Raw genomic sequence first — 25,456 nt, 5'->3', positions numbered from 1 at the left:
AAAGAACATACTTGGTTTCAATATGGAGAAGGAGGTTATAGCAGAAAGAGCAAAAGTAAAAACACTAAACTCAAAATGCATTAGCATTTTACGGTTTGCCTCTGGCACCTTTTGATCACCTTTCTGAAAATTCTCTTACTCTTTCATCCTCCAGGACCCACAATCTTCATGCTCCTCTCCCTAGCCCTGGGAAGCTACTACTGGACTACAGTAGCCTCCCCAGACTCCCTCTAAAATTGAACACTGGCATGCTCCAAAAAACTAATCTGCCTCCCTTAATCTCCAACTTTCACATTTCTTCAGTTTCTCCTAAAGTATCCACAATTACTATCTCCATAATTCTCATAGAAGAATTTGTATTTTTAAAAGAGGCTACTAGGTCAGTGAATGAATTTTGGATTGGTGGAATTTCAGTTGGCAAAACAAAACAAACTGAAGAGAAAAGAAAAAGAAGAAAATCCAGGCCAAGTAACACTTTGGAGTGGACAAGTAGGACAATCAGTCGTTCTGTGGAGGTCTGTCCCTATGGTCAGTTTTCCTATGTTGCTTATGCTTGTCAATCTCCTCTTATTTATCAACCCAAAATCTCTAAGAAGTATTTTCCGAAGGGTAATTCATAGCTCAACCTATTGGAACCCCACAGGATCCTTTGTTACAGATACTGATTATCAGGACCCTTCCCAGATTTCTACATAGCTCCCCTCATAATTCCTAAGCACACCAAAGACTTAAGAATTATGCTCTAAAAGCTCCAAATGTTCTAGGTTTTAGTTTTTGGTTTTGTTTGTTTTCCCACCTGTATAAGCCAATGGTAAGTGGAGGATTGTTTACCTCCTAAATGTGCTTAAAAATAGATCATTCTTTCAATTTCTCAGTTCTTTCATATATTAGTCATCATTCCTCAAATCGCACCTAGATATGTACAATAAAAGACTGTAAATCAAACTAAGCGACCATATACTGTAATTATCTACATTAGGTGTACAAAAATAAGTAGGTCCTACCAAAAGACTAAAAGAATATAATCAAAATCTCTCTTCCTGGTTCTTTTTAATTGATTGCCTTAATGACCAAGAAAGAACTCAGAAGGTTAGTATTATTACTCTGATTTAATGCTGCTTTATTTTCAAGACATCAATGAACTCTAAAATTGCCAAAATGACAAAAACAAAAACAAACAAACAAAAAAACCCAACCAAGGACCCACATGTACTTACTTGTAAAGATATTGACCCACTGTCTTTAGTTTTACTTAGGAAGCTAGAGATGGATAAATTCAAGTCAATGCTGCTATTATCAGCAGTGGAACCAGTGCCTGAATCAGTATCATTTTCCTTCTGATTCTCAGATTCTGGTAGCAGTATGGTTTCAGTTTTTGATAAAGCACCTATTTCTCCTTTATTTTCTGCATCTTCAGAGTTGATATTAATACTGGGTATTGAAACAGGCTGAGGTTCACTGGGCTTTGAAGTTGCAGGAACTTGAGGTTCTATTTCAATTGGCACTTCACGTGGAATTTCTTTCTTCTCTGTCTCTATCTGAGCAGTGGCTTCCTGAGCATCCTGAGTTTCACTTCCTACAGCCTTTTGTTCAGTATCAATCACTGCACTTCTGACCTCTATTTCTTCAGTGCCACTTAACTCACTAACTTCCTCAACTTCATTTGTCTCTGGTTCTTCATTGGTCTCCAATATGTTCTCTGAACTGTTGACTAGTTGTTCTTCACTTTTAACTTCTACAGATCTTTCATCTACATCTTTAGTCTCAACTATTTCTTTAGTAGGAGGAACCTCCTTAGTACCACAAACCTCAGGACCTTCCATGGGCTTATCTATTACTTTCTGGGCTACTTCAACCACTTCTTTCCCATCATTAGTCTGAACAACCTCAATATTGTTTTCAACTGCCTTCTCAGCAACATTTGTTGCCTCATTTGTCACTTTGCTACTATCTATCACCTTGCTACTATCTACCACGTTGCTACTATCATTGATCACATCATTTTGAGTTCTGTCATCTTTTTCCAATTTCTCTGGGGTGTCCTCCTTTGTAAGCCCAACTTCATTGTCAACTACCAGAATATCTGCCTCTTTTTCCCCAGTCTCTTGAGAAACTAAATCAACTGTCTGAATAGTAGAATCTTTCATTTCTTCAGATTTTATAAATTTATTTTCAAGTATCTGTTGTTTATCCTGATCCTTTTCTCCCTCCTGTTTCCAATTATGTTTGTTATTTGTTTCTAAAATTACTGTTACATTATTCTCTTCTCCTTCATTGACTGAATTAATGCCCACAGCTGCCTGATCTTCTGTGTCAGGCAGATTTTCCAACTTCAGTCTCTTGTCTCTCTCACTGTCCTGGATTACTGTTGGTCTATCATGGTATTCAGACACAGCTTCTAAATGAGCATCATTTGTATCTTCGTTAATACCCTCCACAGCCTTTTCAGCTTCATCAGTGGTGAGTTTTTCATTAAGAACTTTGCTGCTAAAATTATCCCCAGAAGAATTGCGTTCTGTTTTTTCTGAGACGGACTCCAAAATACAAGCATTTTGTGAAAGTTTATCTTCTTCCGAACTGGCAATACTAAGGTCAGAGGAGGCACGCTTACTTGCAGGTATTGGCTAAAAAAGATTTTATACATTTTTAATGTTAAAACAGGATTCAAGATGGTGATCAAAACAATGTTTACAATGGTTTAATATCTATATTCAATAGAAGTTATTGAAGTTATAATTTAAGGAATTAACAGTTCTTCAACAATAAATATGAGAAAAATAAGTAGTAAGAAGCAATCGTTATTAACTTCACTTTTAAAATTAAAGATTTTATACTCCCAGCCATCAGTTTTATTCCTTAGATGTAGGTACAATCCCCCACCTCAAAGCACAACTCTAAAAACTAAATAAAATTTCCTTTCTAAATACTGACCAGAGAATTTTCTGTTTCCTCATCATCATCTTCCTCTTTGCCATCTTCAACTTCTTCTGTTACTTCAGCCTTTGCTTCTGCTATCAATTCTCGGATTGGTTTATTGGAATCAACAGTAACAAAGGGATGCTGTTGAGCATTAAAAAGAGCATATTCAGTAACAACTGAAATACCTGCCTGTAAAGGAAGTTTCAAACATAAAGCACACATACTAACAGGGTAAAAATATGAGTAGGAAAAACATAAACAACTTTGCAGAATATTACATTTAGTAAAGTAAGGAGGGGAGGAGGTTAACCAAAAAAAAAAAAAAAGAGAGAGAGAGAGAGAGAGCTTTTGGTCAAAAAATCCACAACTGGATTTTTTGGGTTTTTTTTAAAACAAATTGAAGTAGGCCAGGCACTCTCCTATAATCCTAGCAGCTCAGGAGGCTGAGGCAATAGGATCCTAAGTTCAAAGTCAGCCTCAGCAATGTAGCAAGACACTGTCTCAAAATAAAAAATAAAAGGGGCTGGGGATATGGCTAAGTCCCCCTGGGTTCAATTCCTGGTACCAAAAAAAAAAAAAAAAAAGATTTGAAGTAATTTTTATCAAAAATGAAAAGATCTGTTATATATGGGTCCTAGAAACATATTGTTTCTGTATATTTAAAAATTTATCATTAAAAGTTTTAAATTAAAATGTAAAGCTAGTTTCAAGTCAGTACAAGTCACTTCTTAAAAAAGTAATAGCTATTAAGCTATTAAATCCTCAATAAAGCTGGGTATGGTGGCACATGCCTGTAATCCCAGCTTCAGAAGGCTGAGACAAGAGAATCACAATGTCAAGGCCAGCCTGAACAACTTAGCAAGACCCTGTCTCAAAATAAAAAGGACTGGAGATGTAGCACAACAACAGAGCACTTGCCTAGCATGCACAAGGTCCAGGGTTTAAATAAACCTCAACAATGAAATTACAAAAAGCTTTACAGTTCTATCTAAAGTATCTATAATCACCTATTTTGTTTCTGAGATGGTTTTAATATTCTTAAAAGAAAACATTCATCTCTGTATACTCAACACTTAACAGTGTCTGTCACAGACTAAAACTTTCAAAGTAGTAAAATAATATTAGAAAGTGTATACTAGGGATATGCTTGTTGCACACAGCAAGGCAATTTTTTCCTGCTTTCCTCCCAACCCTCAAATAAATAGGTCAGGACTAGTACAATGTAGGAGTTACACAAATCATTCTAACAGATTTGTCATTCTGTTTATTTATCTATAATATTAATTATTTGATAAGCTTTTATTTCAAATATTACAAGGATATCCCACTAACCAAAATTAAATTATCTAATCACTTTAAAATCATTTTTTAAAAGCCAACAATATTTACTACTGAACACAATAATAAAAAAAAATTAAAAATTAATTAGTTCGTGGTCCCTGTCCATAAGGAGCTTGCTTTCTAGTAATTAGAGAAATATAATGGAAATAACTAACAAAAAGAAAAGAATGTAATTAAACTGAATCAAAAAAACACAAGAAAGGGCTGGAGATAGAACTCAGTTGGTAGAGTGCTTGCCTTGCATGCACAATGTGCTGGGTTCAATCCCCAGAACCACAAACAAAACAAAAAACCCACAAGAGAAATGGCTTATAAGAAAAAATGGCTTAATTTCTCTTAGTAATGGCAGCACATGTTGGTAAAAAGCAAATGTTGACTACTATACCATGTATTTCATCTTTCCACAGAGAAACTCAAGTGGGAAAAAAAATAACCACAATAAGTGAATTTGAAATTGCATTATTTTTAAGAGATGTTAAAACAATACAATTTGCTATTATCACACTATCCCTATTTTACCTGCAGTAGTTGAGATGTAGTCCACCTGGCATCCACATTCTTTTCCAAGCATTTCTTTAGAAAGTCCTTAAAATTTGAAGACCTTCAAAATAAAATTTTAACAATGACATTCTATTTTACTTTCTTGTTATTAAAATCAAACAAAATTCCTTAATAAACTATGCTTAAGTTTAATTATGTATGAAATCTTATTCATTCACCATTAAGAAACCTAGTTGGGCTGAGGATGTGGCTCAGTGCTAGTGCACTTGCCAGGCATGTGTGAGGCACTAGGTTCGATTCTCAGCACCACATATAAATAAATAAATAAAATAAAGGACTATCTATAACTAAAAAAAAAAAAATTAAAAAAAAAAAAGAAAACTGGGGCTGGGGATATGGCTCAATTAGTAGCGTGCTTGCCTGGCATGTGTGAGGCACTGGGTTCGATCCTCAGAACCACATAAAAATTTAAAAAAAAAAAAGAAAACCAGTTAATGAGTATAAGATGTTATAAAACTTATTCTTCTATAAATATATATTAGACATATATTAAGAAGGTACATAGTTGATCACTGAGATACAGCTATATATTTACAAGTATGCCAAAAAATCACAAAGATTATCCTATTATACTAAATTTCAAAAGGATATATCAACCACATATATACGTTACTTTCTTACACCACAGAAAATACCTTTTCATGCAGAACTCACTCAGGTTTTTCTCCTGTGTGGTGTAAGAAAGTAACATACATATTTTTTTCCTTTTTTTTTTTTTTTTTGGTATAAGGATTGAACCAAGGGCACTCAACAGCTGAGCCACATTCTCAACCCTTTTTTTATTTTCAGACAGGGTCTCACTAAGTTGCTCATGGTCTTGCTAAGTAGCTAGGGCTGGCTTTGAACTTGTGATCTTCCTGCCTCAGCCTTTAGAGACACTGAGATTACAGGCATATGCCACCATGCCTGGCTGATATAATTTTTTTTTGTATGGTCATTAAGTCTTGAAAATATAACCAAAATCAATTTTCTGATTCATGTAGTTTTTGTACCACATAACCAAACTTAAATGCCCTTGGAAAATTAGAAAAAATAAAACGTTAAGTTTTGCTTCCTGAAAATCTTTCTTTAGAATAATTTACCATCGTGATGGCTGTGCTAATGTAGGAGGTTCAGATTTTGCTATTTTTAGCAGCACTCGCATTGGATTTAACTCATGATGAGGTGGTTCTATCTCAGCCATTTCTATTAAAGTGATACCCAGGGACCAAACATCAGCTTTATAGTCATAGGGTCTGTCCTTTGACGTCTCACACATGACTACTTCAGGAGCCATCCTATGAAGACAGAGAATTTGAAAGTTGTTACAATGTTTAATTTAAGAACTGTTATTAAAAAAAAAAAAGAACTGGTATTTCAAACCATACAGACAATATAATAATTATTATTTGTTATTATTATTGAATTATAACTACTGACATGACTAATACTGTAAATTCATAAAAATACCTACCAATATGGAGTGCCAATAAAAGAATCCCTTCTTTGAATTGTCCTTGTGTTTTTAGCTGATACTCCAAAATCCGCTTAAAATAAATAAGCATACATTAGCATTAATGATAGCTTTTAAGCACAGTTAATTGTACTCAATGGGGCAGAGAAGGGGAATATTACAAGAGTGAATAAGGACACTCTTATTAAAGGGTAAATAAAATAGAAATAATTTCTCTACCATTCTAATCTTGACTATATAGTACCACTTTTCAAAAGCACTGCCAAAGTTTACATCCTCAACACACTAATACCACCATCTTCACATCTTCAGATGTTAAATTCTTCAAAATTGAAAACAAAAAATAGTAACTTCCAAATAGAAGAGTTTATCCACTTCAAAGCAAACATCAACTAAATCAACATTTTTTCCTATGGTGTAAAAAAACAGAAATTCTACCAAAGGAATCTTTATGACAGCATTATGATTTGCAAACATCCTTGTAACTGTATCAGAAAAGAATTGGAAACTTTGTGTTTTCTGATTTAAATTATAAAAATAGCAACATTGTAGCTTTATCAGTTATCAACTCCATCTCTTCATCTCAGAGCTCAGATAACCACTAAAGAACCAATTCATTGTTTTGAAAACTAAATAAATAAAAAGAATAAAGCATTTTCCTATCTTTTAATATGAACTATAGTTCTAAATAGTCAAATAGTTAAAGAAAAGTATCATCTTATTAAAAAAGATTGACAATTCATTTTGCCACCCAAATCAAAGAAGAAATCTAGGTATGAAGCATCTAAACACCAATAGCTGCTAACATCAGAAAAGAACAAAGGGAAACATTGCATGTCTCTTGATGAAATAATGCAAAACCACCTGTTTGTTTTACCAAAGGATCAGACTTGAGACTCATCAAGATTTTGGATTCAGTTACCAATTTGAAGGAAATATAAAAAGGAAATTATTGAAATCATCATTAAAATGCAATCAGCAAAAAGCAGTTGGAGGGAAATGATATAGGTCAAACAGCCCAGGTCCTTTGGGCAATGTTTTCCACCTTGCTTTCATTATTATTTCACTGAAGGACTCTTTTAAGACAAGTTTTCCTAATCTCCCCAGCCCACATAAAAATTTAATACCACACATACACTGTATGTATGTTCATGTATTCTGGATCTTTGAGGGAATCACAAACCACTATAATATCTAATATTCTTTGCCCCAAATATACTAATTATTGTTCCCTGGATAGAGACATTATTGACTCCATAAGAATGCACACTATCATGTTAAGAAAGAGATATAGGGGGCTGGGATTGTGGCTCAGCGGTACAGCACTCGACTAGCAAGTGTGAGGCCCTGGGTTTGATCCTCAGCACCACACATAAATAAATTAAATAAAGGTATTGTGTCCACCTACAACTAAGAAATATATATAATTTTTTAAAAGAAAGAGATATAGGGGATTCTGCAAATTAAAGGAGACTTAAAAAGAAAAATTTATATATGGGCAAGTTTAAATTTTTATAGAGATGAATAATGGGTGACTGAACCATTAAGAAATGCAAGGAAGTCACTGCTATAAAAATCAGGATGAAGCGTGGAGAGAGGAGGGACAGTGACTGAGATAGACAAGTAGAAGAACCTCTGGGATGTCTAACAAAGTTTAATTTTTTTTTACCTAGATGATAATTTCAAAAAACTTTTGCCTAAAAAGCTACAAAGTAACTAAGCTAGATGGTTTTTTGTGTGGTTTTCTATATCTGTGTTATGTCACATTAAAAAAGAAAAAAATAATAATATTACATATATGTAGATGTCATGACAAAATAAAATAGCTAAAAAAATATTTATAGTAGTTGCATGTATTTTGTCCTTTTAATATCCTTCCAAAATGTGCAAATTAAGACTCCATCACTATATATTTTTTTTACAATTTCATATCTTATATGGGATGGGTTCTATCTTCCATTTGAATAATGGATGAAATAATCTCCAATCTAAAATCTACATCTAATTCTTACAAAGTTCATTACTTATTCCTTCAGTGTAAAAAAACAAAATTAAAATACTAGTACTTACACTTACTTTAGGTATCCTTTTCAAACCTAATGTTACTTTGTTAGTTTATCTAGGGTACTATATTAATAACATAGAGTATAAAACTAAACATGAAAAAAAGAAACCTGCTAGATTTAAGTTTTGGAAATAAAGATAAAATTGAGTTAGTGGTACTATACTATATTTATTCTAAATGTAAAATATTAACATGTATTAAATCTATTCACAAAAATTGAAGGGAAAAAAACCTATCTTTTAAAAGTTTGTCCTTTTGAAAATAAAAAAAAAAAAAAAAACTATACTTATGGGCTGGGGTTGTAACTCAGTGGTAGAGAACTTGCCCAGCATGTGTGAGGCACTGGGTTTAATCCTCAGTAGCACATAAAAATAAATAAATAAAAATAATGGTTTTGTGTCCATCTACAACTGAAAAAAAAAAATTTTTTTTAGGGCTGGTATTGTGGCTCAGCGGTAGAGCGCTCACCTAGCACGTGCAAGGCCCTGGATTCGATCCTCTGCACCACATAAAAATAAATAAAGGTTTTGTGTCCATCTACAACTAAAAAATAAATTTAAAAAAATTTTTTTAAACTAACCTTTCTTACTTTTCTTTTAAAGTGTTATATTAAAAACCTATAGGAACTCTGGAAGCTAATGCATATTTATCTAAGGAACTATTTTAAAAAAACTAGTAAGGAGTAATTCTTCATATGTCACCTATTTGAGCAATAAAATAATATTAAGAAACATACACACAGTGTATATCTCAGAACACAAATACAAATGTTTTATTTAAATGAATAACTTACCCAATTTAATATCTCCATCTAAGGTAAAAAGAATGTTGCCAGCTTTTAGATCTCTATGGATGATTTTATTATCATGTAAGTAGTTCAATGCCTCTAAAGTCTGCTTGCAAACTACTTGTATTTGGGACTCAGTTAATGGTCTCTCAAGTTCTACAGAAAGTAAAAACAAATTTTTTTAATTTTAAAAATCTGCATTTTTATACAATGAAAACATAGCAGTGAGCTATATCCCCTTTGGTATATACCATCACTGTGAACTTGTCAAAGATCATACTCTATATCTACAAAATAACTTTCCAGATATATTATACAACATTTCATTTTAGAACTACAATTATCCAAGAATATGAAAACACAATTAGGGGCCAGGATTGTGGCCCAGTGGTAAAGCACTTGCCTAGCACGTGCAAGGTGCTGGGTTGTATCCTCAGCACCACATAAAAATACAATAAAGGTATTGTGTTCAACTACACTAAAACAAAATTTTTTAAAAATACAACTAAATTGATTTTTTAATTCACTGAACTTCACTCAATAATTATATTACACATACATATATATAAATGGTTGAAATCCTTTACTCTTAAGTGTAATTTAAGAGGTAAACATAAAGAATAAAAAGGTATTTACCAAGCATCACAGCATCTACTGCTCCACCTGCACAAAATTCAATGAGGATCTGCATGCAAATAAAAAAGCACATGTCTAAAACTACATTGAGTTTCAGAATTTCTTCTTCAATTTAGCAAAAACGATAAAGAAATAGATACTGAACAATCTGGGTTATATAAACAATATTATGGTAAACATGAAGATTTTCTTTGTCAAAAGAGTTATAATTCTTAAGTAATATACATTTTAAGAAAGCACAAAGAAATCACATTATGAAAGGAAGTGAGTTGTTGTTAAAATTCTCTAAAATTACCAGGTACAGAGTTTTTATTCTATTAAATGTTCACTTTTTTCATCACGGAAAGATTTTATTACTCCCATTTTAAGATAACTATTGTGGAATTATGTAATCAATTATCTTCATTTTTTAAATATATTAAGACTAAATCATAAAAATAAACATACAGATTTCTTTCAGCCTAAAAAAGTAGAATAGATAGATAGATAGATAGATAGATAGATAGATAGAATGTATATGTGTATACACACACACACACAGCAAAAGTCCCTGCTTTTTTCTCTCTCTACAATACTTAATTTTTTCAGGTGTTTGCCAATTATATATTTTCAACGTCATTATATTCTGTAAAAAATAATTTAGAAGTTATATCATTATTCATCCTCTAGATGAGTAAACAGATTTACAAAGGTTAAGTGATTTATACAAGCTTCAAACTGATAAGACTAGGATCAAAAGTATAAGCCTTCTGCAAGAAGTGGTGGCACATGCCTGTAAACCCAGAGACTCCCAAGGCTGAGACAGAAGGATCACAAGTTCATGTGCTATGCAAGTGCTCTACTACTGAGCCATAACCCCAGCCCCTGGATCACAAGTTCAAAGCCAGCCTTAGCAACTTAGTGAGGCACTAAGTAACTTAGTGAGACTCTATCTCAAAATTTAAAAAAAAAAAGGAGAGGGGCAAGGGCTAGGATGTAGCTCAGTGTTTACGCACTCCTGGGTACAATTTACAGTTCCAAATAAATAAATAAGTGTGTGTGTGTGTGTGTGTGTGTGTGTGTAAAAAGCCATTTGAGGGTGCTGGGGCTGCAGCTCAGTTGTAGAATGTTTGCCTAGCATGTGTGAGGCACTGGTTCAATCCTCAGCACCACATAAAAAATAAATTAATGAACAAAGATATTGTGTATCCATCTACCGCTAAAAAAATATTTTTTAAAAAATTTAGATTTCCAGTCAATAATTCTTTATGTTGCTTACTCTTCTCCCCTAACACTTTGCTTCTTTCTTCAAGGAAAAAAGCTAAAACTCCATTTTAAAATCTCTCTTGATTAAACTATGCTAGAACAGAACAAGTAACTGACCAGTTATCATAATGAATATTAACATTTTACTTTTGTATCTGTGCCTATTTTCTTAAAAGTGAACAAAATTTATATCTACAACCTTAGCCACTATATAATGCACTGAAATTGAGCCTGGTAATATATTAAGATATTTAACATTTACAATAAGCATTTTATACTTTATACATGATTTACAAAAATTTTTAGGATAAAAATTTATAAGCAACTTCTAGGAAAACAAAGAAAATTTAACAAATTTAAAATAAATACTTAAACTACAATAAGGACATCTAATTTCATACTTTGGGAAATTCAATATTCTTAACCAAGTTTTTCTACCTGGATCCAATGTCAAACAATTAGGATGAAACTGGTATAACTGGAAACTTAAATCTGAACATCTGTTGAAGCTGTGGGTAATTGTGTTATTAATGACTCGCTCATCCACAGATCAATTCTCATTCAAGTAATATAAGTAAAATATAGAAGAGGTAATACATAAAATAGGTTTCACTCTCTCTTTAGGACAATTATCTCATTTAAGCCATTCCATAGATCAGTAAGAAATACTTACCCAAAGATTGTTTTCATAATAGAAAGCATCTAGAAGCTTGACTATGTTTGGGTGATCACAAGATGCTAATATATCAATCTCAACCATATAATCTTCAAGTTCTTCTTCAGATTTAGTGTCAATCACCTTTGCAGCTGCTAAAACATTGGTCTCTTTATTCTGTGCCTAAAAATGAAAGTACCAGAAGTGTCACACTTCAAATGAATACTTTTTAAAATTTATTTTAGAGCAGTTTCAGGTTCACAGCAAACTTAGCAGAAAACAGAATTCCTTTACACCCCCCACTTCCTCCCTCACACACAAAACCTTCCCCACTACCAAGTCTGCACCAGGGTGATAAATTTGCTACAACTGATAAACCGACATTAACACATCATTATCACTCAAGCCATAGTTTACATTAGGGTTCACTCTTGGGGCTGCTCATTATCTATTACTTTCAACAAATAAACAAATGGCATGTATCCACCATTATAACATAACACAAAAGTTTATTTAGTGTGCCCTAAAAATCTTCTGGCTATTCCCTTCTCTCTTCTCACCAACTTCTGGCAACCCCTGATCTTTTTATTGTCTCCTTAGTTTTGCCTTTTCTAGAATGTCATAGTTAGGATCTTACCATCTGTAGACCTTTCATATTAGCTTCTCTCCCTTAGGAATATGTAAAGTTCCTCCAGGTCTTTTCATGGCTTGATAAATCGTTTTTTTTTTTTTTTTTTTTTTAAAGTACTCAATTATATTCCAGTTCAGCTGTGCCAGTTTATTTATCCATTCATCAGATAAAGTATATATTGACTGTTACCAAGTTTTGGCAAATATGAATAAAGTTGCTATAAAAATGCATGTGTAGATTACTATGTGGACATAAGTTTTTACCTCATTTGGATAAATACCAAAGAATGCAAGTGTTGGATCCTATAGTTTGTTTAGTTTTGTAAGAAACTGCCAAACTATCTTCCAATGTGGATGTATCATTTTGCAGCAACGAATGTGAATTACTGTTGCTTCAAATCATCAGCATCATTTAGTATTATCAGTGTGGATTTTCACCAAATAGGTGTGTAGTAGTATCCTATTGTTTCAACTTCCAATTCCCTAATGATATGAGATATGGAGCACCTTTTCTTTATTAGCCAAGTTTATAAAGTTTATATCTTTGGTGAGGTATCTGTCCAAATTTTGGTGAGGTATCTGCTCATTTTCTAATTGTTGAAGTTTTGGTGGGTTTTTTGTTGTTGTCTTTCTTTCTTTCGTTCTGTTCTGGTTTTCAGTACTGGGGACTGAACCGAGGACATGGCACATGCTACGCAATTGCTCTACCACTGAGCTTCATCCCCTGTATTTTTTTTTTTTTTTTTTTGAGAGAGAGAGAGAGAGAGAGAATTTTCAACATCTATTTTCTAGTTTTCAGCGGACACAACATCTTTGTTTGTATGTGGTGCTGAGGATCAAACCTGGGCCACATGCATGCCAGGCGAGCACGCTACCGCTTGAGCCACATCCCCAGCCCCATCCCCCTTACTTTTTAAAATTTTATTTTGAGACAGGATCTCACTAAGTTGCCCAGCTAGCCTCAAACTTACGGATACTCCTGCCGGAGTCTCCAAGTCGTTGGAATCACAGACATGCAACACCTGGCCAATTTATTGGTTTTTTGTATTGGGCGCTTGGGGATTTGAATCCAGGGTCTTATGCATACCTGGCAAACACTTTACCACTGAGCCATATCCCCAGCCCCAATTTATTGTTGAGGTCTTTGCATATTTTGGATAACATTCCTTTATCTGATATGTGCTTTGAAAATAGTTTTCCCCCACATGTGGCTTGTCTTCTCATTCACTTGACATACTATTTTTAAAGATAAATAGTAACTACAACTTGCTATGCGTACTGCTAAGTGCTTTATATGCAGAAGAATTAGTGCTTTAAATCATCCCACTGAGTGGGTCAGAGCGCTAAGGATTCAAATTGTGGTTTTGCCACTTATTAGCATGTTGCTTGGGGCAACTTTAAAAAAAACGTGTGTGTGTGTGTGTGTGTGTGTGTGTGTGTGTGTATTCAATACAATGTTTGGCACATATAGTAAGGATTAAAAAATATTAGCTGTAATTATAACTACTAATTAATTTTAACAATACCACCATGATACTTTATTATACCTACTTCAAAGGAGGATATATATAAACTTGGGCAGGTAAAAAAGGTTTCCCCAGGTCATGTAGCTAATAAGAGGCAAAGAGTTTTTATATTCAAGTCTGCTTCCAAAGTGCACCCCTCCCCTTTTTTTTTTAACCTTTATCATCATCCTTAAAGAGTATACACCCATTTTGATATAAGGATTACTTTGAGGTAAAAGCACTTGAAAAAACAAATGCAAGAAGAAGATTCTTACAAAGTTTCCCCATTCTCTTCCTGAAAAAAGATTTAAAAAAAAGAATCCTACTCTGTGTACCAAAAGAAAAATGCTTCAAAGAGAGTCATAACAGAACATTCTGTACAAATAGACCTTATTAAAACAATTCTTATTTTCATTTAGTCTCTCCACACAATTTACCAACTTTTCTGCAACAGTCTTTCTTTATTCAACCTAATACAAAAAGCATGTAGGTTTTGCCTTTCCTTTGCCACATAAAACTTTTATTAAATGTTATGCTTTTCTTCTGCTAATCTATGCCAATTTAATTCTCAGGTCCAAAGGGCAAAGGTCAAGTTTTTGCCTCCCCTACACCATTTCCAGTCTTTCTGTCTTTCTATCAATTTGGTCATGTTTCCTTGCTCTAATTAATTTAACTTTTCTATTTTCTTTCTTTGGGTGAATAACTTCTCACCAAATGGAAAGTTTCAAATATGTGATAGAGCCGAGATTATTTTTTTAGAAATCAGATTTTAAAATACGAATCAGGTTGTTTTAAAAGACATTTCAGTATTATATGTTATCATCACTTCAACAAAACTGCATTATTATCTTAAAAAAAGAAAAAAATATTAAACTTTAATATTTTTTTAAATATTAATTTAAAAAAATATTAAACTTTAATATTTTTTTAAATATTAAAGTTAATAACAGCATTTGAATCAAATGTATGATATGTCAAGATCATTGTAATGTTTTGAGCAACTAATAAAAAAATTTTAAAAAAATAAAATAAAAATTTAAAAAAAAAGTTAATAACAGGGGCTGGGGTTGCAACTCAGTGGGAGAGCGCTTGCCTAACATACATGAGCACTGGGTTCGATTCTCAGCACCACATACAAATAAATAAAAAAAAAAAAAAGATCCATCAACAACTAAAAAATATTTTTTAAGAAAAGTAAATAACAAATGTTTCAATACATAAATATCCAAATCCCACTTTTAAGAACTTATCATAAAGATATAATTTCATAAAATAAAAATATGCCTGCATAAAAATATGATCGAAGCAATAATGCTAGAAAAATTGAATCAGCCTAAATGTCCATTAACAAGAACTTCCTTAAATCATGTAGTATAGTTCTACAATGGAAAATTACAGTCTTTAATCAATTGACTAATCAATTAATATTTCTTAAGATGGAATAGTAGCCACAACACATCAATGACTGAGAGAAAACAAGCATGAAAGGTATGCAATTTCCCTAAAAATTACACATGAGTTTTCACATATTGATGGCTACATACATGGGGTTTCTACACTTATAAATTTCTGTATTTCTCACACTATTTTAATTTTTAATGGATTTGCATTCTTTTCACAGAATGCAGAAGAAATAAAGTACTAAAAAATAAGCATATAAGAAATTTCTGAGATCTATTATCTAATCTTGGAGATAATAAAAAGAATAAATGAAGCAGGTATCAGGCTTGCACATGGACATTGCCTAAGTAGATTATTGCTAAATTTTAAATTTTGGGGGGGAAAAAATAGAGGTAAAGAGAATACTACTGTTTGGGGTTCAGAGAATATCCTTCAGATATTAAAAACAATTTCCTTACCACTCTAAAAAAAACATTCTAATCCACTACATCATCAAATCTGGAATGCCTTTTTAAATTAGCTATTATTTCTTAGTCCACTAAGGATAAAAGCACTTGGTAATTAAACTATGACAATTCATCATTTAGAATTTTTCTTTTCTTTTTTTTTTGAGAGAGAGAGAGGGAATATCTTTTTTGTAGATGGACACAACACAATGCCTTTATTTTTATATGGTGCTGAGACTGAGAATCGAACCCGGGTCCCGCCCATGCTAGGCGAGCGTTCTACTGCTGAGCCACAATCCCAGCCCCATCATTTAGAATTTCTATTATGCTTTTTGAACGGGTTCTTTTGGACATATTTAAAAACAAGCTGTTATCGCATAACTATTATATAAAAAGCTAAATAATTCTTCCTATTCGAGTTTGACTCTTCCAATAACTATTTTTTCCAGTTATATAATGTCTGTGTTTTCCCACACAAAACTGTCCTCTGGCCATTAAAAGCTGTGGTGATGTGGCTTTCTTAAGAGCATCCCACCAGTGTCTCCAAGGTTTTCTTGGAAGCCAATGAATCCTGTTTTATAGGTTATAATGCTGGTACGTTCTTGATCTTACCACAGGCACTAAATGAAGATTTCTGGAGAAGAACCAAGACTCACACAGACTCTTCAAAAGATCCTCAAATAGTTTACTGATTGAAATATTAAGGGTTTGCAACAGAATGATACCAGAATACATGTAAGTTCACAATACACAGGAATGACTGCTGTATCACGACCACTACCTGGCCAAGAATAATGACAAGATGGTGTCAAACAAAAACAAAACAAAAAGACATTTCAGACTTTCCCAGTTTCAGAAATGTTAAAAAAAAAAAAAAAGACCTGTTGTAACTGGTAAAATATGGCATTAAATTTGTCTCCCTCAGAAAGAGACTTAGAATTGAGTCAATAATTAGAACTCACCCTCCCCTGAAGCAGATGGAATAAACCAGTTAGAGATGAACCCTTCTCTTTACCATTTTAATTTAAATTTGGAAGAAAAAAATCAGAAGGAACATATCCTTAGAGAAGAATACTATAAAATATAGGCCCTAGTAGAAAACCAAGAATATTGGGAGTGGAGCTACAAGTCATCCTGCTTCTGCATGCTATATATTCTGCATCTCTAAGATGTCCTAAGAAACAGTAAAGATGTATTTTTTACTTGCAAATGAAATAGGATGAAGGGGAAAAAGCAACTGACACTACATAACCTCTAAAGTTCTAGTAACAGATTCTTTATTTTACTGTCTTGTATATTATATCAACAATGGTATCATTTGGTTTAATATAAGTTATAAATAAAAGTTACATTAGAAAGTACAGTGCCTCCAGGAGCTATGAATATATTTAACCTTTTGAGATGTCCAGAGTTCAATCCCCAGGAAGGGAAGGAGGAAGGGAGGAAGGGAAGGAGAGAGGGAGAGAGGGAAAGAAGGAAGGTGGAAAAGCACAATGCCTCTTATGTTATTGCTTGAAAATAATTTGATTACTCATAAGAATCTGGTTCTAAAGACCTCTAAAACAATAAAACTGAAATAAACACTGCTATTGTATGACACTAATCTTCAAACAAATATAAACAGACTAAAAATAATTCTTAAGTGTCATCTATGTAATATCAAAAGGCATGAAAATGCTTCAAATAAGACAAAGGTTTTTTTAGTGTTTTATTTATTTATTTTGCTTTTTTTATATTGTTCTGGGGACAGAACCCAGGGCCTTGGATATGCTAAGCACATGCTCTACCACTGGGCTACAAATAAAGATTTAATGAAATAAGCCAGGTACAGTGGCGCATGCCTACAGTCCCAGCAACTCGGGAGTGCATATGCTAAGCACATGCTCTATCACTGGGCTACAAATAAAGATTTAATGAAATAAGCCAGGTACAGTGGCGCATGCCTACAATCCCAGCAACTCGGGAGGCTGAGGCAGGAGGATTCCGAGTTCATAAGCCAGCCTCAGCAAATCAGCAAGTCCCTAGGCAACTTAGTGAGACCCTGTCTCCAAATAAATATAAAAACAGCTGGGGATGTGGTTCAGTAGTGAAACACACCTGGGTTCAACCCCTGATACCAAAAATATACATATACTTAATGAAATAACTAAAGATTAATAAAATAATGGAATAACAAATTCCAGATATTAATTTAAAATATAATTTCTGTTGCTTTAAAAGATTTCTAAAGCTTAGTCATGAACATTCAAAATCACTGTTTTTACTTTCATGACTGATCAATACAGCTTGGTCACTTTACATAAATAAATAAGGAGCTGAATGAAAGCATATCTTACCTGAATTTTCTGTACTGGTTTTATGCACTGAAAAAAGGTGGGTAAAAATTTTTCAATAGTTATTATGTCCTGGGTGATGAGTAATTTTTAAATCCTCATTTATTTTCTTTCTAGAATTCTACATTTTCTAAGCCTATAAATTTTTGTAATGAGAAATATATTTTAATTTAATATTTATTTTTTAGTTGTAGTTGGTTGCCCATGCTAGGTGCACACTCTACCGCTGAGCCACAACCCCAGCCCTGAGAAATATATTTTAATAAATTCTCAGCTGGACCCAGGCAAGTGACACATGCTTGTAATCCTAGCAACTCAGAAGGCTGAAGCAAGAGGACTGCAAGTTTAAAGCTAGCCTTGGCAACTTAGCAAGACCTTGTCTCAAAAATATAAAATCAAAAGGGCTGGGGATATAGCTCAGTGGTAGAAAGCCCCTGGATCAATTCCCAGCACCAAAAAACTAAACAATTTTTATTGTTATTCTTATTATTCTCAGCAGAAATTAAAAGATCAGCAAAAAAAAAAAAAAAAAAAATAGAGATGATTTCAGTCCCAAAGAGGTTATTAGTCAATCTAAAGGGAAAGTCAAAAAAACATGTAGAATAAATACAAAAGGAACATTAAAAAAAGAATAAAGAATTCAATCACTTCAATAATCACTGGGGTTGATTCTGTTAATATGGATGATTTGATCTCAAGATTGAAAACTAAAAGGCATCCTTTATCCCACCCACCAAAATAAGAGGTAAAATAAGAAGTATGAGGATATTCAATCATAATAAAATATAAAAACTAAACAAACCAAACTTCAGATCAGGATCATCTACTATATTCAAGGCATTGCTCAGGGCCGAGGAAAACAAAAAGACAACACACCTTAGTGAGCTGGGTGCAGTGGACCATGTCTGTAATCCCAACAGCTTGGATGGCTGAAGTAGGACAGGATGGTGAATTCAAAGCTAGCCTCAGCAATTTAGCAAGGCCCAAAGCAACTCATCAAGACCCTGTCTCTAAATAAAATACAAAAAGGGCTAGGATGTGGCTCAGTGGTTAAGTGCCCCTGGGTTCAATCCCAGGTACCAAAAAGAAAAAAAAAAAAAAAACACTGTAGTGACATCTGTTGCAGGAATAAAAGAATAAAATGCAATATAAAAATATACTGAAGTATGGTCAAGTGTTGATCTGCTAAAATCAATTCATTCTTTTTTAAATGTTTTTATTTGTTCTTTTTAATTATACGTAACAGTGGAATGTATTTGACCTATCATACATACATGGAATATAACTTCCCTTTCTTGTGATTGTATATGATGTGGAGTTTTACTGATTGTATATTCATTTATGAACATAGAAAAGTTATGTCCAATTCATAGTGTTTTTCATATTCCCATGCTCCCTCCCTGATATCATCCACATATCAGAGAGAGCATTCAGCCTTTGATTTGGGGGGGGATTGGATTTTTTCACTTAGCATGATGGTCTCCAGTTCCATCCATTTACCAGCAAATGCCATAATTTCATTCTTCTTTATGGCTGAGTAATACTCCATTGTGTAAATGTACCACTCAATTCATTCTTTCAACAAATATTATGTGCCTTCTATGTCAGGCACTGTTTCAGCTGCTGACAAAATAGCTCTTATCTTATGGCACTTACAATTACAGGAAATGAACAGTTGATAGGACAACAAATAAAATAGTATACAGGGAGTAGCACTTTGGAAAAATTAAGATAATAAGAAAAATAAGGAAATGGGGAAATGGGAGCACACAGGGAAGAGATTTCAATGTAAATAGGGAGATTAGGCCTAAAAGAGAAAATAAATGAGTATATAAATATCGATAAAATTCAATGATTTTATTTTAATGCTTTCTGAGCACTAAATTTAAATTTTCAGCATTTTGCAAAAAATAGGGTAAAAAATTTTCAAATTATTTTAAGTATGAAGTCTCCTTCTCCTCTTTGCAGCCTCTCTCTAGTGCCCTCTATCTGTGAAACTTAAAAGTAAGCAGCTGACAGGGCAGAAATGTGACCCGCAGTCTTAGAAGCAGCATCACAAAGCAGAAAATAGAAGGGTTATGTTTGTAGGTGAGAGGAAATCGTTTAATAACTAGCATGATCATTCTAAAATCTATGAGGATTGCAGATGGGAGAACTAAGACACGAGCAGTACCATGCATTTGGATAATAATAAATTTCCAAAGTTCCAAAGACTTAAGCAACAAGAGGGATGACAGTAAAAAGAAAACAAATACTTTAAGACTGTTGTTACCTGTTTTAAATTATACATTAATTCTGGTGATCTTTTCATAGTCTTGGTAAGATTTTGGTAGGAACAAGTGTCAATATTAAATAAGAATAAAATTATTCATCAGGGCTGGTGGCTAAATGGTGGAGCATTTGCCCATTAAGTACAAAGCCCTGGGTTCAATCCCTAGACTATGCCCCGCCCCCACCCCCCAAAAAAAACAGTTTTAGTCAGCTATTTTACTGCTGTGAATAAAAGATCTGACCAGAACAATTGTAGAGGAGGAAAAATTTATTTGAGGGCTCACAGTTTCAGAGGTTTTAGTCCATAGAAGGCCAGCTCCATTCCTCAGGGCTCAAGGTGAGGCAGAACATTATGATGTAAGAGTGTAGCAGAGGGAAACAGCTCACATGGTGATCAGAAAACAGAGAGAGAGGCTCCACTCGCCAGATACAAAATATATACCCCAAAGCCAAGCCCCAGTTCCCACCTCCTCCAGCCACATCCTACCATTTCAGTTACCACTCAGTTAATCCCTATCAGGGGATCAAATCACTGATTGGGTTAAGATTCTTACAAGCCAATCATTTCTCCTCTGAATCTTCTTGCATTGTCACACATGTGAGCTTTTGGGGGACATCCAAACCATAACCACCACTTAAGACATAGTTAATTATTGGTGAAAGCTATGTTCTATAAATTTGCTGTAAGCATTCACAAATCATAGGGAAAATATATACATAAAATGTGTATGAGTACATCTGGAGGGGCATACACACATACACACACAGCTCACATAGGTTATAATCATAAATACTAAAAATGATTGATTCTAGTAGGTTCTTTCTTTTACAAAAGAGAAATGAAGTTCAGGAGTGACAAATGACTGACCTGATGCCATCTCAACAATATATGCCAGAGTTGGGATTCAAACCTCATCCAACTGGCCCCAGGGCTAGAGGTTCTTGCTCTATACTACAGAATCCCAGAATATCTCCATCCACTGATGATCCTCTTTTGAGAATTGACACAACAAGGCAAAGTGTTAACTTGCTCAACTTTAGCTGGAAAAGTGCTGAGGATACTATGATTTGAACGTCCCTTCTAAAACTTATGTTTAAATTTAATTGCCATTAAGAAGTGGGACCTTTAGGAGGTAATTAAGCCATGAAAGTTCCATCCTCAAGAGTAGGCTGGGGTTGTGGCTCAGTGGTAGAGCACTTGCCTAGCATGTGTGAGGCACTGGGTTTGATTCTTAGTACCACATTAAAAAAAAATAATAAATAAAGGCATTGTGTCCATCTATAACTAATAAAAAAATTTTTTTTTTTTAAAGAAGAGTAGGATTGGCACCATTATAAAAGGCCGAGTTCACCCTTCTCTTACTCTCTTGTCCTTCCACCTTCTGGCAAGGGATAATGTAAGTAGGCCCTCATTAGATGCCAGCCCCTTAATCTTAGACTTCTCAGCCTCCAGAATTATAAGAAAATTAACTTCTGTTCTTTAAATTATCCGGTCTACAGTATTCTGCTATAATAGCAAAAATGTACTAATACAGAAGATACAATTTTTTCATAGCTCTAATACAATGTAAGCACTGCTAAGTATAAGGTTAGGAAATGTGCAAATACAGATTTTGTAAATAATGAAGGTCTTTCCAAATTTCTGCAAAATATTACATAAATTCTTTTTCTAGAAAGTATTTTCATGTCATTTCCTGAATTATGCAAAAGAAATATGCTTTATAGTCTCTTTATATTCCCAAACACTATTTTTAATTTTGATGTTCTGGTTATTTATTTAAAACATAAGTCATTGGTTAGTCAAGATAAATCAATAACAACATGATGTCAGTAATAATTTAACTTTGGCTAACTGCAGTTTCCAAAATACTTTACCAATTCTCAGATCACACAGATTTCCTACTTATTTCCTACTTATTTCAATATGAATTTGCTGAAAGAAGCACAATTAATAGATAACCTAAGAAATACATAGATTAGTGGAGCTGGGGTTGTAGCTCAGTGTTAGAGGCCTTGCCCAGCACATGTGAAGTACTGGGTTCAATTCTCAGCACCACATATAAATAAATAAACTAATTTAATAAAGGTCCATCAACAACTTAAAAAATATTTTAAAAAAAGAAATACATAGATTACATAGTTGAAAAAGAAAAAAAAACTGAGAACATAAGAGACAGGAGATTTTTTTAATATTTAAAAATAAGACAAAGATGTACCATTTTTAGAAATTAATTCAAGAAAAATCATGGTTTTTAAGTATAAGAAAACCAATTTCATTTATAATAGCATTGAAAAGAATAAAACACTTCTGAATTAATCAAAAAGATGAAAAAAAAATAAAAACAAAACACCACTAAAAGAAATAAAATATAAAAAAGCATATCACATGTTGCTAAATTTTGCTAAAATTTCAATAACTACCAAAGCAACCTACAAATTGCATGCAAACCCTATCAAAATTCCAACATATTTTTGCAGAAAGCTATCCTAAAATTCATATGAAATCTCAAGTGTCAGCAAATAGTGAAAATAATCTTAAGAAGAGCAAAGCTCAAGGAATCACACTTCCTAATTTCAAAACTTACCATATAGGTGAAATAATCAAAACAATGTAGTACTGGCAACAAAGACAGACATACAGAATGCAATAGAGAGCCTAAAAGAAATCCTGGCATATATGGTCATGATTTTGACAAGGGTGTGACCATCCACTGGGGAAAGAACAGTGTTTTCAACAACTCATGCCAGGAAAACTGGTATCCACATGGAAAAGAATGAATATGGACTCTAATGTCACATACAAAATATAAGCCTAAACTTCAGACCTAAAACTATAAAACTCTTTGAGGAAAACATAAGGCATAAGCTCTGGGTTTGGAAATGACTTATTGGCTGTGACGCAGGCAACAAAAGAAAAAACAAAGTAGACTTCATTAAAATTTTTAACTTTTGTACAACAAAAGAAAATTAAAAATTTTGTACAGCAAAAGAAAATAACAATGTAAAAAAGTAACCTACAGAATGAGACAAAATATTTGCAAATCAGATACCTGATAAGAATGAATATCTAGAATATAGAGAATTCCTCAAACTCAACAACAAAAAGACAACCCCATTTGAAAACAGGCAAAGGACTTGAATATTTCTCCAAAGAAGATACACGAGTGGCCAATAAACATATGAAAAGATGCTAACCATCAGAAAAACGCAAGTCAAAAACTATAACATATAATGACTAACATCACCAAAAAATAAAATAAAATAATAAGTGTTGGCAAGAATGTGAAGAAAATGGAATCGTTATGCACAGTTATTAAGAATGTGAAATGGGGGCTGGGGATGTGGCTCAAGCGGTAGCGCGCTCGCCTGGCATGCGTGCGGCCCGGGTTCAATCCTCAGCACCACATACAAACAAAGATGGTGTGTCCGCCGAAAACTAAAAAATAAATATTAAAAAATGCTCGCTCGCTCTCTCTTAAAAAAAAAAAAAAAAAGAATGTGAAGTGAAATGGCACATAGCACTATGTAAAACACTACAGTAGTTCCTCAAAAAATTAAAAATAGATAAATATCTGATCCAACAATTCTATTTCTGGATATATGCCCTAAAGATTTGAAAGCAGGGTTTCAAAGCAGAGTTTCCATGTTAGATAGCTAAAATGTGGAATCAATCCATTGTAAACAACAAGTGAATAAATAAGCAAAATATGGCACATGTACATAATGGAATAGTACTCAGTCTTAAAAAAGAAGAAAATTCTAACATAAGCTTTAACCCAGATGAATCTTAAGGATATCATGCTAAGTGAAACAAGTAGTAACAAAATGATAAATACTATTTGATCATACTCATATGCGGTATTTCGAGTAATCAAAATCATAGAAAGAAGAATGGTGGTAGCCACGGATTAGAGGGAGGGAGGAACAGGACATTATTTTTCAATGGGAGTTTCAGATTTTCAAAATAAAAAGAACCATGGAGATGGATGGTGGTGATGATCATATAATATTATGACTGTTTTTAATACAAATGTAAAGTACACTTAAAGAGTGTCCAGACAGCCAGGCGCAATGGCACACACCTGTGATCCCAGAAACTTGGGAGGCTGAGACAGGAGGATCATGAGTTCAAAGACAGCCTCAGCAACAGTGAGGCACTAAGCAACTCAGTGAGACCCTTCCTCTAAATAAAATACAAAACAGGACCGGGAATGTGGCTCAGTGGTCAAATGCCCCTGAGTTCAATCCTCGGTAAAAAAAAAAAAAAAAAGAGTCTAGATAGTAATTATTCTGGGCTTAATCCACAGCACTGCAAAAAAAAAAAAAAAGTTTTTAAGATGGTAAGTTATATGTGTATTGTCACAACAAATAAATATAAAAACTAACTTTTTTTAAAAAAAGTTAATAAATTTGCCCAACTTTTCTGGAGTAATTTCACAGTAGGAATTGATAAATAATAATTTCTTCTGCCCTAATAGTTCTTTTGTAAGATTTTTTTTTCTTTAGTGGTAGTTGAACACAATGTCTTTATTTATTTATTTTTATGTGGTGCTGAGAATCAAACCCAGGACCTCACACGTGCAAGGAGAGCACTCTACCTCTGAGCCACAACCCTAGTCCCAGAAAAAAAAATTTCTACATTTTTTATTGGTGTATTGTAATCATACATAATAACTGGATTTCTTTCTAGGAGTTTATCCTAAAGAAATAATAAAATGTCACAGAACTATACCATAGACAAACATCTAATAAAGAATGAAGGCAATGCAAAGCAATAAGGAAAGGATGGTCCTTCACAGAAAATGGCATTGGGACAACTGGCTATCTACATAGAAAAATTAAAACTGGATCCCTATCTTACACTGTAAACAAAAATCAACACCAATTTAATTACAGACCTAGTATAGATGTCAACACTATAAAGCTTTATACAGATACAGGAGAACATCTTCATACCCTTGGGTAGGAAAGAATTTCTCAAGACAAAAAGCATTAATCAGGGCTGGGGCTGTAGCTCAGTGGCAAAGTGCTTGTCCAGCATGTGTGAGGCACTGGGTTCAATCCTTAGCACCACATAAAAAATACATAAAATAAAGGCATTCTGTCCACCTACGACTACAAAAAAAAATTAAGTATTAATCATGTAGGAAAAAGTTAACAAATTGGGCTGGGGCTGGTGCTCAGTGGCAGAGCACTTGCCTGGCATGT

General features: G+C 33.5%; 1 protein-coding gene across 2 annotated transcripts in view; it reads right to left on the bottom strand.

The window, feature by feature from the left end:
- Slk (STE20 like kinase) overlaps positions 1 to 25,456 on the bottom strand; it is a 61,003-nt gene that overhangs the window by 23,220 nt on the left and 12,327 nt on the right. For both annotated transcript variants that reach the window (XM_015494754.2, XM_015494755.2), the window contains exons 2-9: positions 11,681 to 11,845; positions 9,763 to 9,811; positions 9,133 to 9,282; positions 6,275 to 6,347; positions 5,904 to 6,098; positions 4,780 to 4,861; positions 2,932 to 3,060; positions 1,218 to 2,624 (exon numbers count right to left, since the gene is read on the bottom strand). In XM_015494754.2, the coding sequence (XP_015350240.1) occupies positions 1,218 to 2,624; positions 2,932 to 3,060; positions 4,780 to 4,861; positions 5,904 to 6,098; positions 6,275 to 6,347; positions 9,133 to 9,282; positions 9,763 to 9,811; positions 11,681 to 11,845 (2,250 nt within the window). The remainder of the gene's footprint in view (positions 1 to 1,217; positions 2,625 to 2,931; positions 3,061 to 4,779; positions 4,862 to 5,903; positions 6,099 to 6,274; positions 6,348 to 9,132; positions 9,283 to 9,762; positions 9,812 to 11,680; positions 11,846 to 25,456) is intronic.

This window comes from Marmota marmota, unplaced genomic scaffold (genome assembly GCF_001458135.2).
Source record: "Marmota marmota marmota unplaced genomic scaffold, marMar, whole genome shotgun sequence".
NCBI classification, from domain to species: domain Eukaryota; kingdom Metazoa; phylum Chordata; class Mammalia; order Rodentia; family Sciuridae; genus Marmota; species Marmota marmota.
The sequence above is the reverse complement of the archived record's forward strand: the minus strand, read 5'-3'. Positions and strand labels throughout refer to the sequence as shown.